The following is a 17,061-nucleotide window of genomic DNA, read 5'->3' on the forward strand; positions in this document are numbered from 1 at the left end:
TTCACTTCCCTGCATGTATTAATTAATGCTACTCCACAAGATCACATCATTTCTACTTAAATCTTTTATAGTCTTTCCCTTTCTCTTATTTCACAAGCTTACAAAAAATCTATTTTCCTTTCTTTCCATTTGTTGATATCTGCTCTTTATCATTTATTCCTCTTCCATTCTAGATTGCAAATTTCCATTTCATTTCATTTATTATTATAATTATCAATATACAGGGTCCCCTGCATATTGATCCCTGCCACTCATCATGGCTTTGGTTAGCTGAGGCTTCAATGTAGCATCTTTTAATGTAAGACTACTGATGCATGCCAACCTTCCTCATTTATCAGCCAGAAGACTCAAATCCAGGAAAACCGTACGGGCACCTGCTCAATAACTATCACCAATTCCCAATGGAAAGCCAAGTGGGTCGCTGAATGCCCAGGCATAGAAAGACATATAAATGATGCACAGGGCTGGTATTAACTTACTTTCCCTACCAGTTCGCAAATGTAAGCTTGCATGTCCACACATGCGCTCGGCCTTCAATGTGTGTGCTTTGATCATGTGCGCGGCTTGCAGCATGCACGTGACTTGAAAACTTGCTTAAATAGGATGGCATAGATTGTTAGCTGGCAGGCCCACCAGCAATTTTTACTTCCAGCTTGGGTGAACTGATCCATCCAAACTGGATGAATACCACCTCTGATGATGCCACAAAAAAAAGTGCCAGGCTTTGAACTCTCACATCAGCAAATGAACGATCCTGAATAGGATTCACACTTTCGCACAGTGTCTAGCGAGACTCTCTGTATAAATGGGGCATAGTATCATTCCCTCATTTTGACTGCAGGGGTCCCACGTCCAGCTGTAGATCACACCTGGCTGTAAGCTGAGGGCATATACCAATCCAGTATCTGATGTTTTAAAATATATAAATGATGCTGCACTTCAATGCTTAGATGGCCTAGATCAGTGATGGCAACCCTTTTTCTTACAGCAAGCCAAAATTGCACCCATGCTATCATGTGCTTGTGCATGCCCACTCAATCTCCCGGCCCACCTGTGCATGTGCACACAACCCCCACGCAGGTGTGTGCAGCAACCCCTCCCCAGGCTCCCGAGGATTTCCTGAAGCCTGAGGAGGATGAAAACAGCCTCCCCCCGGCCCCCAGAGGCCCTCCGGAAGCCAGAAACGGATCAGTTCCATACTTCCAATTGGACTGTTGGGGCTGTTTTTCGTCCCACACATGTGCTCTGGAGCTGTCGGCTGGCCTGCCACCAAATATGGCTCCGTGTGCCATAGGTTCACCATCACAGGCCTAGACATTGATATTTGAACATTTTTTAACAATCATATTTTATTGTATTTTACTAGTCTAGGTGAAATAGTAATATACACTATATTGCCAAAAGTATTCGCTCACCTGCCTTTACTCGCATATGAACTTACTGTAAGTGACATCCCATTCCTAATCCATAGGGTTCAATATGACGTCGGTCCACCCTTTGCAGCTATAACAGCTTCAATTCTTCTGGGAAGGCTGTCCACAAGGTTTAGGAGTGTGTTTATGGGAATTTTTGACCATTCTTCCAGAAGCGCATTTGTGAGGTCACACACTGATGTTGGACGGGTTTACGTGGCCTACCACTTCGTGGCTGAGTTGCTGTCATTCCCAAACACTTCCACGTTCTTATAATACAGCTGACAGTTGACTGGAATATTTAGGAGTGAGGAAATTTCAGGACTGGATTTGTTGTGCAGGTGGCATCCTATCACAGTTCCACGCTGGAATTCACTGAGCTCCTGAGAGCGACCCATTCTTTCACAAACGTTTGTAAAAACAGCCTGCATGCCTAGGTACTTGATTTTATACACCTGTGGCCATGGAAGTGATTGGAACACCTGATTCTGGTTATTTGGATGGGTGAGCGAATACTTTTGGCAATGTAGTGTATATTACTCATCTATATACGATATGCCATATGCTGAATGAATGAATGAATGAAAATAAATAAATAAATATGTAGGACTTTGCATGTTGTTTTATTTGGATATAACATCATGATTAATGATTCTTAAGGTATAGACCAGGTTGGCAATCTATGCAAATTGCAGCATGTCTTAGCAATGGTAAGGACAGAAGCAGTCAGTTTTAAGACATTGTGATCTGTATGGTCGCAAGTCCAGGCCAATCTCTGACAGGTTCATGATATTCTGTGCAGGGTAGGATCTCAATTATGGAAACTCCCTTGCAACTTTATTGGTTTGGAATGTGCAGGGGGATATAAAATCAATGGAATGGGATACATAGTGGAAAATTATATATAGTGCTTAGTGGCAGATAAGGATGACCATGAAGATTTTCTAGCCAACCCACAACTTTAACCCATTTTTCTGCAACCCGAGAAAGGAATATTGAAGGACCATGTTGCTGGATTTTAGACACTCTACTTGTTTATCTTTGGTGCACAAAATGGAAAAAAGAAAGATTCATTTCAATGAAAACACTACAAGCTCAAAAAAGTCATTATTACATTACAGCAAAAACTGGGTACAACTGAACAGAGTCACAGCAACTCTAAAATAGGATGAGATTTTGGAATGCCTGAATCAATGGTATGCAAAGGAAAGAAAAATGTAAAGTTGCGTCATTTTTTGTGTGGTTTGTAAACAGCTACAGGGAATAGAAGTGCTTCAATGATAGAAACAGAACATCTATAAAGACCGAGGATTGCAATCAAAAGCAACATTCCTCTAAGGCAGGGGTGTCCAAACTTGGGAACTTTAAGACTTGTGGACTTCAACTCCCAGAATTCCCCAGCCAACCATGCTGGCTGGGGAATTCTGGGAGTTGAAGTCCACAAGTCTTAAAGTTCCCAAGTTTGGACACCCCTGCTCTAAGGAGAGCAAACAGCTTTAAATTTAAGAGAGGAAAAGAATGTAATGTGTAACATGTAATGTCATATGCATCAATAAACAAATAAAAAACATGATTAAACATTTTCATTGCATATTTCCATAAAGCTGGAATCAGGATCTCTATAGTATATATAATAAAATACAATAAATATACAATAATATATATGTAATATTATCCTAGAATAATAATAAGGTATAAATTCTCCTGTTTGAGCAGGAGGTTGGAATAGAAGACCACCAAGGTTCCTTCCAACCTTGTTATTCTAGGTTCTATCTTACTAACCTGCAATAGTGCAAATTTTAATAATGCAACTATTTTGTGGGATTCATGAATTGCCCTAATTGAAACCTAGTTGTATTCCAAAAGAGCGAAACCAAATTGGGTGATTCCTTTATTTCCCCAAATTTCTTCACTGATCAGTTTAACAATTAGAATACAATCATGCTTTTCCCTTCGTCATTTCTCTACTCTGTTCCCCCTTTCTGTGAATGTATCTTTCATTCTAACACCAGATTTTTTTTTAAAAAAATTACATTTTCCAATTTTTACAATTTAACTTTTAATTTGTAAAAATCAAATTGATATTTGGAAACATTAAATTACTAATATTTGTAAAAATATGTTGCTTCTCCTTATTAAACTGAAGGACAGGTTAAATAATAATTTAAATAAATGTTCCCAGACAAGAAATCTCAGCAAATATTTTTCCCCCTTTCCCCCAGATTTTCTTTCACCTTCTATGAAGAGTCAACAATAGGAATCAATAAACTACCTCCATAGTAAGGGAGCCACTTGTACTTCTTCCCTTGAAATTCTGTCCCATCAAACTCGGCACACTGTTCTGCTCGAAAATCTCTGGAGCCCTCAGGACAGTCCTATAGAAAAGAAGAGAAAAATCTAAAATAGAGGACATGGAGCAAAAAAGCAACTGATTTCAAAGAATAATCCAGAGTTTAGTTACTGTATTTTCCTCCAAGTGAGGATCTGCTGCTTATGTGCTACCTTCTCTTGTTTTTTAAAAAAATGTTTTATTGATTTATTGTAATTTAGCTGTCAGGGTTCCAAGTAATAGGCCCAATGAAAGAAGAGTCCGAGGCTTGAGCTTCCTCAAAGTTCCATTTTATTAGACATGCCATATTGGCACATCTGGGAAAACCCGAATCTGAAAGTTTCCAGGTTTTCCCCACCCAAAAGAAAGTTCCAGTCCCTGCCAAGCACCCACATGTCCATCACTGGATCCAATTAGGCACCATCCAAAACTGGAGATGCCTTCCATTCACCTCATTGCAGCTGCAAGGCAAGATGGCCTTGACTTTCTGAGAAAGAATGTAATTTTGACTTTATATCACCCACACTCTGCATAATCCCTCCCTCCCATTTTTCCACAGTAGAAAATGTGGCTGTTGTGGTCTTCAGAGCTGGCAGCAGAATCAGACAGCGAGGAGGTTGGGGAGGGACATGGGCCAGTCCTGGAGTCTGGGGAAGGCTCGGACGAGAGCTCTGCATCAGAAGCAGAGAGGGGGCCAGGTCCATCTGGCAGTTATGTGCTGCCTCCGGAGCCTGACATCAGGGAGACAGAGGAACAGGGGGAGCCTGTTCCCAGTGCGCACATGCGCAGAGCTGCCAGAAAGCAAGAACAATTAAGAAAAAAGGGATGACTTGGGAGTCAGGCTTAGAGATGATTGGTCTCTCCTATAAGACATAAAAGAGGAGCAACTGGACATGAGCCTTTGCAGGAAGCAATTAGTTCATTCTGGTTGGTTCAAACTCTGAAAAGCTCCATTTGACTCCATGCTACGTTTGGCCTTGCAAAACTATTTGGCAATTAGATCTCTGGCAGTGTTTCAAGGGAGATAAAGGTGGATGCTTATCAACATTACCCTGAAAGACTGCGGCAACTTGAGCAGACATCTGTTGGACTCTTCACAGACTGTTTGTGAATCATTATGGGCTGTGAATGACCATAATTCACAGCTGTTTAAATAAAAGAGGGTTTTGGGACTAAGAATGTGATTTATGCTTTCTCAGGAAGCCTAGGTCAGAATAGTGGCGAGCCTGAAGTTCCAAAGGTAAAAGATGGCTTCCAGGTCTGACATTAGCCTTGATGCTATTTGCTATCTCTTAAATCATTGTTTTTTAAGCAGGCTTGGGTATCGCATAGAAATGGGGAGCTGCAAACCGATTACACTGGGTGAATGCTGGTCCATTCTCTCACTGTCTTATTTATATTTATTTAATGATTTTTAATGGTTGTTCTGGATTTGTTTTCAACTGTTTATTTTAATGCACACTGCCCAGAGTCATGTTTAAGTGAGATGGGCAGCCATACAAATTTGATAAATAAATTGATTGTTATGAGTTGTTGTTGTGAGTCAAGCAGCATACGAGTTTAACAAACAAATAATAATAATAAAAAAAACAGAATATCACCAGCATGCCACTAAAACTAGTAGGGAGTAGTGAATGCATTTTTGGATCAAAGATAGTTGGGTTCATATTTATTTTCCATTATTAAGCTTTCTGGATGACTTTGCCCCAATCATCTAGTTCCATAAAATGACTGAAATTATTCAGATTTCCAACTCCCATTCATTACTTGCTTATGATAAATAGACACTTATAAATATCTTAAGAAACAAACCAATATATTACCTGAATGTTGCATGAGCGATAACTTTGGGCTGGTCCTATGCAACTGGATCCACCATCTGTCCTGAAATACACAAAAACCATCAGCAAAAGCTTGTAATGATTAGTGATGCCCAAATCATACTTTGCCAGATCATTATAAATATTTCTAACAAGGAAGTAGTTGCCAAGAAACTTTTTTCTGCTCCATGTGGATGGAGACTCTCAGTCATCCAGGTCATAGTTGTCCCAACTATGCTTTTTTCAAGAGACAATTGCACTTTCTGGTTTTTCTTTGAAGACATTTTGCTTCTCATCCCAGAAGGTTCTTCAGCTCTTTGGCCATTTGCATTCTTTTAGCGAGCCATTAAGGTCACCGGGAGGCTTATCTATGTCATCAGGGTCACCTGAGTGGAACAAATGGGTGTGGAGCCTTTTTGGAACTGTTGAAAGGACTGTGTTGTAGTTTCTTCTGCTCCCCATTTCTACAAGTGATAGAAGTTAGGGTTACCTTTTAAAAAGTGAAATCAATAATCCTGTAAAATGAAGGGATGAATCCTGGTTCAAAGGTGATGTTCCCAGGCTTCAAACACACTGTGGTTTGTTACAGTTGAAAGAAGTGATGAAATATCCTTCTTTCTTTTCTCGAATATTCACTTTAAAAATTCAACTGAATTCGAATTCTTCCTTCATTAAAATAATTGCCTATGTTTTCTGAACTGACAATTCTAATTGGAGCACTGTTTATCAATTTGTAATGCAGGCTTGAACCAAGAGAACTGTGAAACTCTTGGATAGTCGATGCTGTCTCTCAACTCCAACAACCGATATCTGTCAAGATACTCTACATCAGTGGTGGCAAATCTTTTTGGCACCGAGTGCCGAAACCGGAGTGTGCGTATGCATGGGGGGAGGGGGGAGCACTGGAAACCGGAAGAGCAGCTCCCCAGGGCACACATGCTGGAGCACTGGAAACCGGAAGAGCAGTTGCCCAGCATGCATGTGCATGCTGGGAAGCTGAGCTTCTGGTTTCTGATGTTCATGCATGCACAAAGACCAGTTGGCTGGTGCGCATGCACATGTTGGAAACCGGAAGAGCAACGGGCGACGGCTGGCCTCTGGAGCCTGGGGGAGCCTGTTTCACACTCCCGGAGGCTTGAGGAAAGCCTCTGGAGCCTAGGGAAAAGGGAAAAAACCCTGCATGTGGGGGATCATGCGCGCAGGCACAGGCGGGTGAGGCACATTGCATTGTGGGTGGGTGCACACACAATTTCAGCACGTGAGGACAAAAAGGTTCCCCATCACTGTTCTAGACTGATGATGTTACCTAGTTAGGGTAATGAAATGTCTGCAAGAAAACAAGCAAATTCAGAGAATATCAAGGATGTTCTTATTTCTGTTTTTTGGGAGGAGGAGTCACTCTTTCTCTGTGCACCAAACTGACAGACAAGGTGTGATTTAATTGTCCACCTTTTTACATTGTGACCTTAGTCACACAAGAACTTCATTCTGGAAGCCCTGGGTAACATTTAAATAACCCAAACGAGTGGCAAAGTGATCTCACTAATATATTAACCATAAAGAAATGCTGCATAATTCATTCCCACCCATAAGATCTGAGTAATTTAATCTCCAGCCCAGCCATTTGGGAATGGCTTGTGAAATTGCACTCCTATTCAACTTTGAGCACAAGATGCTGCCAAGTAAGGTTTTTCATCTGCAAGTACCTTGACTCATGACAGAAGCTTAAAAGATATCAGGACCGTAAATCTCCATACGTGGCAGACTGGAGTAGAGTTCCTATTTTTTTCCTGACAAAATTCATTAGGGGACAAACCACTAGGCACAATAGGATATGGATCATAATAGACTCCTGCTGCATAAAAGCATGTTGTGCAAAGTGAACTAAATGTACTTGCCATCGCGTAAATTCACTGCAGTGGGAAGTACAGTGTTTGCTTCAGGGAAGGGATGATGTAATTTCTTCTGATGCCAATTTTAGCTGAAAAGGCAGGTGAACATATTGGAAAGAATTCAGGTTTGTATGATTCCTGCATGTGCAAATCTTACTGAAGTCAGTGACACTTATGGCAAGAAAAGAGAATTTAGAGCCACACTTTTGGGAAATACTCTGTCAAATCTTTGGACTTTTCTTGATACCATGAGCCTTTCTTTCTTTGGCCACACAACTGGGAATTCTGGATTTGCTGTTCCGATGTATTTGTAATCATTTCCCCAGTCTGGGGAAGGCTGATCCACGTTTTATTATAATAAGGTCATAGTGGTTACTTATTGGACAGGATCCAAAGACTTTCCTGAAGGCATCACTTCTGCTATGGAAAAATGGATTTTTTTAGTTGACAGATTGCCTACAGTATTGGTGGATCTAATGGCATCACTCAAATATTGGTCCAACAACAACAACCCTACTTGGAACAACTTATATCCTCCGATGTTACCTTAACAGTTCCTAGGTCCTTGGTTAGGACTCGAGCTGTTGAGCTACCAACCAGCCCCAAAGGCTGTGAATCTCACTAAAGATTAACCACATCATCATCATCATCATCATCATCATCATCATCATCATCATCATCATCATCATCATAATAAATGAAATATCGCGATCTGGCCATTGAAACTACACAGCTATGGATAAAGCACGTAACAGTGATACCCATTGTCATCGGGGCACTTGGCACCATGTCCAAGAATTTTACAAGATACATCCACAAATTGCAGCTTCCTGCAATAACGCCAGCGGAACTGCCGAAAACTGTGCTACTCGGAACATCTTATATTTTAAGAAGGTACTTGGTTGATACCTAGGACTCTGGCAGCAAACCGTATCAACCATTAGCACCAGTCACTGGTATTTGTAATGCATTTTTGAATGTTTAGTTGGCTGAGATTCATGTTTAATGAATAAAGTATATATAACAACAACAACAACAACAACAACAACAACAACAACAACAACAACAACAATAATAATAATAATAATAATAATAATAATAATAATAATAATAATAATAATAATAATAATGCATTCAGTTTTGGTCGCCACGATGTAGAAAAGATGTGGAAACTCTAGAAAGAGTGCAGAGAAGAGCAACAAAGATGATTAGGGGACTGGAGACTAGAACATATGAAGAACAGTTGCAGGAACTGGGTATGTCTAGTTTAATGAAAAGAAGGACTAGGGGAGACATGATAGCAGTGTTCCAATATCTCAGGGGTTGCCACAAAGAAGAGGGAGTCAAGCTATTTTCCAAGGCATCTGAGTGTAGAACAAGAAGCAATGGGTGGAAGCTAATCAAGGAGAGAAGCAACTTAGAACTGAGGAGAAATTTCCTGAGAGTTAGAACAATTAATCAGTGGAACGGCTTGCTCCCAGAGGTTGTGAATGCCCCAACACTGGAAGTCTTTAAGAAGATGTTGGATAGCCATTTGTCTGAAACAGTGTAGGATTTCCTGCCTAGGCAGGGGGTTGGACTAGAAGACCTCCAAGGTCCCTTCCAACTCTGCTATTGTATTGTATTGTCTAATAATAATAATAGGACCAGAAAAATAATACTCTTCCCTGGACTAAACAATGATTATAAGCTTTTGAGTTATAAAAAATATTTTTCTCAGTTGGAAGGTCGAAGTTATGCAAACATCTGGTACATCTTTGCTGGCTGAAAGACTGGGAAAAAATTGACCCAGCATTCCTCAATATTTTCTAAAAAGTTCATTTTTATTGTTACTTTTAAAATTGTTTTTCTAAATATATTTAGGAATTTACTGTTCAATTATCAGAATAGGGAAATGTATTTCTTGCAAGAGCCTCTTCTCACAGCAATCTCCTATATGTATGTGTGTGGTGTGTGTGCCACACTCTTCACAGACCTGATTAAACCAAATTTATTACTTTGATTGTCACCACCAGATGGATTTGCAGTTGACTGACTAACCACACTCAGAGTGTGGTACTCAATGGAACTACATCTATATTCAGGGAAGTATTCAGTGGGGTATTTCACTGCCTTGAGTCCAATGTTCTTTAGCATCTTCATCTAGACCTACATGAAAGGATTGAAGAGGACCTCATCAAATTTGAAGATGACACCAAGCTGGATGGAATTGCTAACACTTTGGAAGATAGACTCAAGAGTCAGAAGAATCTTGATAGTCTTCAGTGTTGGATCCTATAAGAAAAGTAAGGTTCTGCACTTAGGGAGGAAAACCAAATGCAGAGGTATAGAAAAGACAATACCTGGCCCAACAGTAATACCTATGACAGAGTTTTAGGTGTCCTGGTGGACTACTGCTTAAGTAGGAGTCAGCCGTATGTGTAGCTGCCAAAAGAGACAATGCATATCCTAAGGCTGTATCAACAGAGGTATAGCATCAAGAACATAAAAAGAGATAGTATCGCTCTACATTGCACTAATAAGGCCACACTTGGAATACTGTGTCCAGTTCTGGTCACAATACCAAAAAGAAACTGAGGCCCTAGAACAGTGATGGCGAACCTTTTTGGCATCTAGTGCCCAACATGGTACATATGTGCGTGCATGTGCATGTCTCAGAGCACTGGAAACCCAAAGACCAGCTGGGTGGCACATGCATGCCTGTTTTCTGGCCCCTTTGGGGGGCTATTTTCAGCCTGTTTTCTGGGCTGGGTGTGTTTCAGGGTGTTTGGGGCCTGGAAAACAGCCTGGAAAACGGCCTGAAAATGGCCCGAAAAACAGCCTGATAACAGGCTGAAAAACAGCCACATGCGAGCCAGAAATCAGAAGAGCAGCTGGAGATGGCGCAGGTGCCCACAAAGAGGGCTTTGACTGCCACCTCTGGCATGCGTGCCATAGGTTTGCCATCATGGCCCTAGAAAGATTGCAGAAAAGAACAAATATAATAAGAGGTTTGGAGGCTAAATTGTCTGATAAGTGCTAAGGGAACTAGCGGTGTTTAACCTAACGAAGATAAGGCTTAGGGTGACACGATAGCAGTGGTGGGTTGCAGGCGGTACTCCCCGGTATACCGGAGCCTGCCCGGAGCACCGGATACCATTCTGGTACGGTGCTCCGGAGGGCCCATGCGCCCGCCCGAGCTCCTTACTGGTATTTTAAGTCTTCGTACAGCGCCTGCGCAATTCTCCACTCAGCAGCTGGAGCATCGTGGAGGCTTGTGGAAGGGCTAAGACACTGCATGCGTCCATGTAGATGCTGCCGGACCTGTTCCAATTGTACCGGTTGGAACGGGATCCGGAACCCACCACTGCACGATAGGCACTTTCAAATATTTGAAGGACTGTCACAGGAAAGAGGGAGCTGAAGCACCTGAAGGCAGGATAAGAAGCCCTGGGTGGAAGCTAGGTAGAGAAAGATCCAATATGGAAGTTAAAGAGAAACTTTCTGACACTGAGAACAATTAGTGAAACATCTTGCCTCCCAGAGTTGTGGATGCTCCATTGCCAGTGGTTTTTAACAACAGATTGGACAACAATTTGTCCTGGATGGAATAAGAACTCCTGCCTTGGGCCAGGGATTGGACTAGAAGACCTCCAAGGTCCCTTCCAAATCCTATGATTCTATGATTCCAGTGGAAGCAATTTAAACTTTTCTTTCCATAGGTAAGCAAACATACTTCTACTTGATTTCAAGTAAATGAAAAGAAGGGGACACTCCCTAGTTTTTGGGAAAAAAAACAACCACCCTCCCCCAAACCAGATCTTTCTAGCAACGTTTACAAAAATAAAGCTGTGAGATCTTCAGCCGTGTTATTATTGAGGGACTTGGTTTTAAATTCTCTGTTTGTGCAAATTTAAAGGTTAAAAGAGAGTGAGAGTGAGTGAGTGAGAGAGAGAGAGAGAGAGAGAGAGAGAGAGAGAGAGAGAGAGATGATGGCAGAGACTTTCATCTAGAAGGCATATCTAGTAATTTCGCAATACCTTAGGACAAACTGATTTTAAAAAAAACATTTGTTATGTTAGCATTCAACACTTTTAATGTCTGGCCTTGTTTATACAAGACAAGTACATATCCTCCAGAACATTGCCACTAATGGGTGCAGCTCTGCCTGCCTTAGCACGCAAGGCTCAGGCATTTTTATTGCTACATAGATGTAACATCTAGGCTTTTGTTGGTGTCTGCAAAATGCCATGCTTACAATGTCTCTGCTATGTCTACAAACAAAGCAGCACTAACCCAGAATTTCAGTTTGGTAGCAGTCAGGAGACTCTTTCAGGATTTAGATCTGGTTATCGTAAAGGTATTTATACCTGGAAGAGCCATAAACAATTTCCAAATTAATTTTCTACCATGAAACTACAAGGCATGTTACAAATGTATAATTACAATGGAATAAACACTTTAAAAATAAATTTTAATTATTTAAATTAGAATTCTTAGGCAATGATCACAATCATGCTCATTCTTGGAAATTTTGGTGTGGAATAAATCAAGGAAGGAAAACATGAAAAAGACTAGCATCATGATGAGTGGGAAGCTATTTCAAGCCTCACATGGGCACTGACCCGGGAAGTCATCAAATCCAAATTGCTGAGGAAAAAATAAATGTTTTTGTGCTATCTTCCCATATAATCAGTTTTTCTCCTCCATCTCTCTACCTTTCTTCTTTTAACAGAAAGGTAACATCTGCACAAAACCTTTGATCCTTCCAGGATATTGCTGATTTCAAAATTGCCAATCTTGAGCAAAATTCAGAAGGACTTTCCAACCTAAAACTGTGGAAATATACCATATTTTTCAGAGTATAAGACACACCTTTTTCCCTCAAAAAAGAGGCTGAAAATCTGGGTGCATCTTATACACTGAATATGGCATTTTTTGCCTCCCGAAACCCTTCCGCCTTCACCAAAATGGCTCTGCATTGCTTTTAGAAGGCTTTCAAAGAGCTCCTGGGGCTGGGGAGGTCAGAAATGAGTGGAAAACAGCCTATTTTTTGCTTCCCCAGCCTCTAGCAGCACTCTATAAGCTTCCTAAAGGCTATCCATGCCCCTTTTTTGGACAAAAAAATGGGCTCATTTTTGAAAAAACCAGGCCATTTTTTGCTTGTTTTTGCCCCCCCCCCAATCCCCCAGGAGCACTCTACAAGCCTCCTAAGGACTATTTATGCCCTTTAAAAAGGGGGGGCGTTTTCGCAATTTTTGGGAGGTTTGCAGAGTGCCAAAACTTTTTTTAAAGAAAAATTCCTCTTCAAAACCTTGTTGCGTCTTATACTCCAGTGCATCTTATACTCTGAAAAATACGGTAGTTTATCTCAAATCCATTTCTGCCCTTGTGGCCAGAATCAAAATAAAAGATTGCATCCTATTACAAGTTTTGCTGCTATTACCTTTGAGTATTTGTGTAATGTCAATTGTTCAGAGAATTGTAATTGTAATCATTTCAACAAAACCAATATTGATGTTAATACCTTGTTCCTTTTCAAACTACTGATAGGTGGAGAAAGACGACAGCTTTACCTAAAGATGTCTAATGGCTTGAAGCAGAGGCTAAATAAAGTTACGAATTAATCGGTTTATCCAAAATATTATTGATCAAGAAAACATAATCAGTATGCCATGTGATGGTCATTACTGACCTTATTAATACCAAGATATTATTGTTTTTAATACTAAGTTCGGATATGATGCTTACATCCTCCAGTTCATGTATTTCATTCCCATGTCACTTCTTGCAATCATCCAGATCTCCAATATATTTAAATATAATCCAAACAAGCACCATTAGGAACTAAACAAGACAAAGACACCTCCCATTAAATAGATAGGCAACTTTTGGCCTCAGAAATCTGCCCAATGTTTCATAAGACTCTTCTTAATTTTCCATACAAGATCTGTTCTATCCTTTCTTGTAAATGATACAGCTTAAGGTGTAGAAAACTGAATGGTAAAGAAACAGTTATTACCTCCGTGAGTAGCAGTGCCTTTGCCGAAGACTGATGCCTCCACCACAACTCCGGCTGCATTCACCCCATTCTCCCCAACTGCCCCAGAAGTCATTTTGCCTCTTTGCTTTTCGAGCCTGTAAGAACAATTCATTAGACAGCAAGAGGGTCAACATTTTGGAATCTTAAAGATACTTTACAACAATGCAATATGGTTGAAGGACAATAACAACACCATTTGTCTCATCCCTATTTTTGTCTCTCAATGGTATGGCAGCCTCTTGTGACAATGGCATTTGTGTGCACTTGAGATGGGTCATCTAAGCCAGAGATGGCTAATCTTTTTGTCGTTGCGTGCCCACACCCATAATGTAATGCAGGTGTGATACCATGAGTGGCCCCGTCCCTGCGCATGCGTGTGTGACACCCTTGCACTCCCCCACACACATGTGCATGCAATCCCCCTGCGCCCTGTTTTTGGCCTAGCAGGCCTCCCTGCAGCCTCTTGGGACCAAAAAGAGGCCATGGTGCTGCACCCTCCCCACACTCGCGCTGCCCACGCATGCATGTGTGTCTCCCACATGAACCCCATCCCCCACATGCACAGCAGAGACCAGAAAATCAGCTGTCTGGCAGGAGGCACATGTGCACGCGCATTGGAGCTAAGCTGGGATGACAGCTTGTGTGTCCAGAGAGAGGGCTCTGTATGCCACCTGTGGAACGCATGCCATAGAGTCAATTTGTCCTGTAGACTTTTCCACACGCACACATACAGTACACATAGAACAGGGAGAAGGGAAAAGATTTATCATGTTTCAATTCAAAAAAGAGTCATCTATCTACCAAGGGATAGTTGAAGAAAGGCATAGAATTCAGAGAATCATCTATTCCTGATTACTTTTGCAAGATATATGGGCCTTTCTGGGGATCTGAAAAACAATTAAAATAGTGAGCTGTAGTGTCTACACCAGATTATCTACTAAAGTTCTTTTTGACATTCTTTTTGTCAGCCTTCCAAGGTAAACAAACGTGGAAACCAAAGATGTGCAAGCTGATACTACTTTTAGCACAAGCTTATAGCAACAGAATCTTGCAAGTCTGAATGTGCTTCCCTACATTTCCCCCTTTTTCTTCATGAGAACTAGAGAGGGACATGTCTGAGACATTTTCTCAAATTACATTTCTGGCGTGGACTCCGATTTTTTAATCTGATCCTTGTCTTCTAAGAGAATGAAAAATATTAAATTATAGGAATCACAGGAGGGTTTGGAATTACACCAATGGGAAGTATGAAAAGTATATTTGGAGGAATGAAGAAATGAAAGAGTCTGTACATGAGACAAGCATGCAGTTATAGGAGTGACCATTATAAAAATGAGGGAATACCTTGTATAATGCATATAAATACAGAAAACATTTGCAAAAATGTGTTCAAAGAGCAAGGACAGGGTAAGATTGAAACAAGCAGAGGAAATGTAGAACAGGCTTAAAAATAGTAAAAAGTTGGCCTGGGAACATAACATTTTGTTATGAATAACAAAATGAATTGCAATACAACAGACCTGAAGGGATGATGGCATCCTGGTATCCGAGAAATAATGGATGAAAAGCAAGCTGTAAGCGCTGTCAGGTTAATAAAAAATGGTAAAACTACAGGTGCAGATGATATAACTGGAGAAACATGAAAACTTGCTTATGGGATTTTTATGGAGTGACTGCACTACTTGCTTAATTGTGTGGGTGAAGACTGTATTTGTGCCCGACAATTGGAAGAAGGCCGCTGTGGTATCTTTAGCCAGAAGGAATGGAAAAAGCAGAGAGGGATTAATTTTTCAAGCGTGCCTGCGAAGGTGTCTGGCAGAATTCTGATTGCAAAGAAAGTAAGAATGAATACCTTATAGAAAAACCAGTGCAGCTTTAGCAAGGATAGCTGGATGCAGAACAGAATGTTTGTTCTTCAAGAGATCATTGAGAAATGAATGAAGGTGGAAGCAAGAAGAGGCTGCAAGGACAGAAAAGTATTGAGAAGAATAGGGAAAGATGTTGATATAAACTAAATGTGGCCAGATTTCCATTTTTCCTTTACCAAATTTTATTTTTTCAGCTTACTATTCCTTTCCTAAGCCTTCGATAATGTATCTTACCCTGGAAGGGAATATTGTGATAATGGGTATATGTGCATCAATGGTGGAATTCAGCCGGTTCGCACCTGTTCGGGAGAAGCGGTTGTTAACTTTCTAAGCAGTTCAGAGAACCGGTTGTTGGAAGAAATTTCTTTTTGGTTTTTTCCTCACTTTACAGGGCTAATCCTGTAAGGAAGGCAGGAAGGAAACATTCTGGTGTTGTTTCTAGCCTAATCTTTATCGCCTGGTGTTATGTCCTACCAGCCTCGGCCACCAGATGGCGTTCGGATAAGCGCCTCTGATTGGCCCAGGCGCGCCTGCCAGCCGGCGGGAGAAATACTCACTTCCCATTGGTTCCCCATCTGACAGCTACACCTATAAATAGCTGTCAGATGAGTTCAGTGTTGTTCGTTCCAGTCAGTTAGTTCTGTTAATAAACGAGTTAGCTTTTACGATTCTGCCTCAGTCTTTTTCCTACTTAAATACTTAAAACCCTGCTTATAGAAACTGCCTCTCCGGTTAACCCTTATTACATCGTAACAGCTAAGGCGAAGCGCCCATCGACATGAGTGATGTTGAGTTGGCAATGCCCACCCGGACACATGACCACTTAGACACGCCTACCCAGCTTGTCATTAGGGCAGAGAAGCGGTTGTTAAATTATTTGAATCCCACCACTGATGTGCATGCTCTCTTTTAATCCTTTAAAAAAAATTATTTCTATAAAGAACTAGTTCCTTTTTTGTTCTCACTATAAACCCATATGAGGTAAATTTTATGAAGAGTGATCTTCTATGTTGTATAGGAAAGGCACCATTTACTGGACTGTTAATCATGATTTCATTCAATCTTTTGTAACATTGGGTCAAAAGGACGAGCAGTTCTGCAGTGACCAAACAAGCGTATTTTGTTCTGGTACAAGCTGAACAGCTGGTAAAAGATTATGAAGCTGGCTTGAATCTTAATCTGCAGGCCCAGGTGCAGGATCCTAAAAAACGCCAAGAGGCTGTAGATTTCAATACAATGTAATTCCCTTTGGCGTGACTGGCGGGTATTCTAATCCTACAGTTTTAGACGTTTTAGTCCAACTCACAAATAGGAGCCAAATTTAACCTTAAAGCCAACAATAGCAAAGATGACGCCATCCTGCATCCTGACCCAATGCAGGGGAAGGGAGAAACCATGTTTTTAAAGCTTTCCTAAAGTCTAACAAATGAAAATGGGGATTTGGGGAAAGATTGTTCCAGACAGCAGGTGGTACAACACAAAAAATTATAAAGTTCAAAGAAATCCCTCACTGGCACCAATGTAACCTTCCCTTGAAATACAAATAACATATTTCAAGAGGCATTCTGTTGTTGTTGTTGTTGAAACTTTGGCAGAGAAAGAAAAAGCTAAACTTTCTCAAGGCCCAGAATCTGTTCGTGCTTCCTCATGGCTGCTACATGGAAAATAACAGAGGTATGTGCTAATGGCCAACACCTCGATTGGTGATTATTTTTAGC

General features: G+C 40.9%; 1 protein-coding gene across 2 annotated transcripts in view; it reads right to left on the reverse strand.

The window, feature by feature from the left end:
• Window positions 1-17,061, reverse strand: part of PAPLN (papilin, proteoglycan like sulfated glycoprotein) — a 105,262-nt gene that overhangs the window by 65,945 nt on the left and 22,256 nt on the right. For both annotated transcript variants that reach the window (XM_081936977.1, XM_081936976.1), the window contains exons 3-5: window positions 13,455-13,570; window positions 5,565-5,625; window positions 3,685-3,787 (exon numbers count right to left, since the gene is read on the reverse strand). In XM_081936977.1, coding sequence (XP_081793103.1) covers window positions 3,685-3,787; window positions 5,565-5,625; window positions 13,455-13,570 — 280 coding nt within the window. The remainder of the gene's footprint in view (window positions 1-3,684; window positions 3,788-5,564; window positions 5,626-13,454; window positions 13,571-17,061) is intronic.

The sequence above is a fragment of the Natrix helvetica genome (genome assembly GCF_964273705.1).
Source record: "Natrix helvetica genome assembly, chromosome: 1".
Taxonomy (NCBI): domain Eukaryota; kingdom Metazoa; phylum Chordata; class Lepidosauria; order Squamata; family Natricidae; genus Natrix; species Natrix helvetica.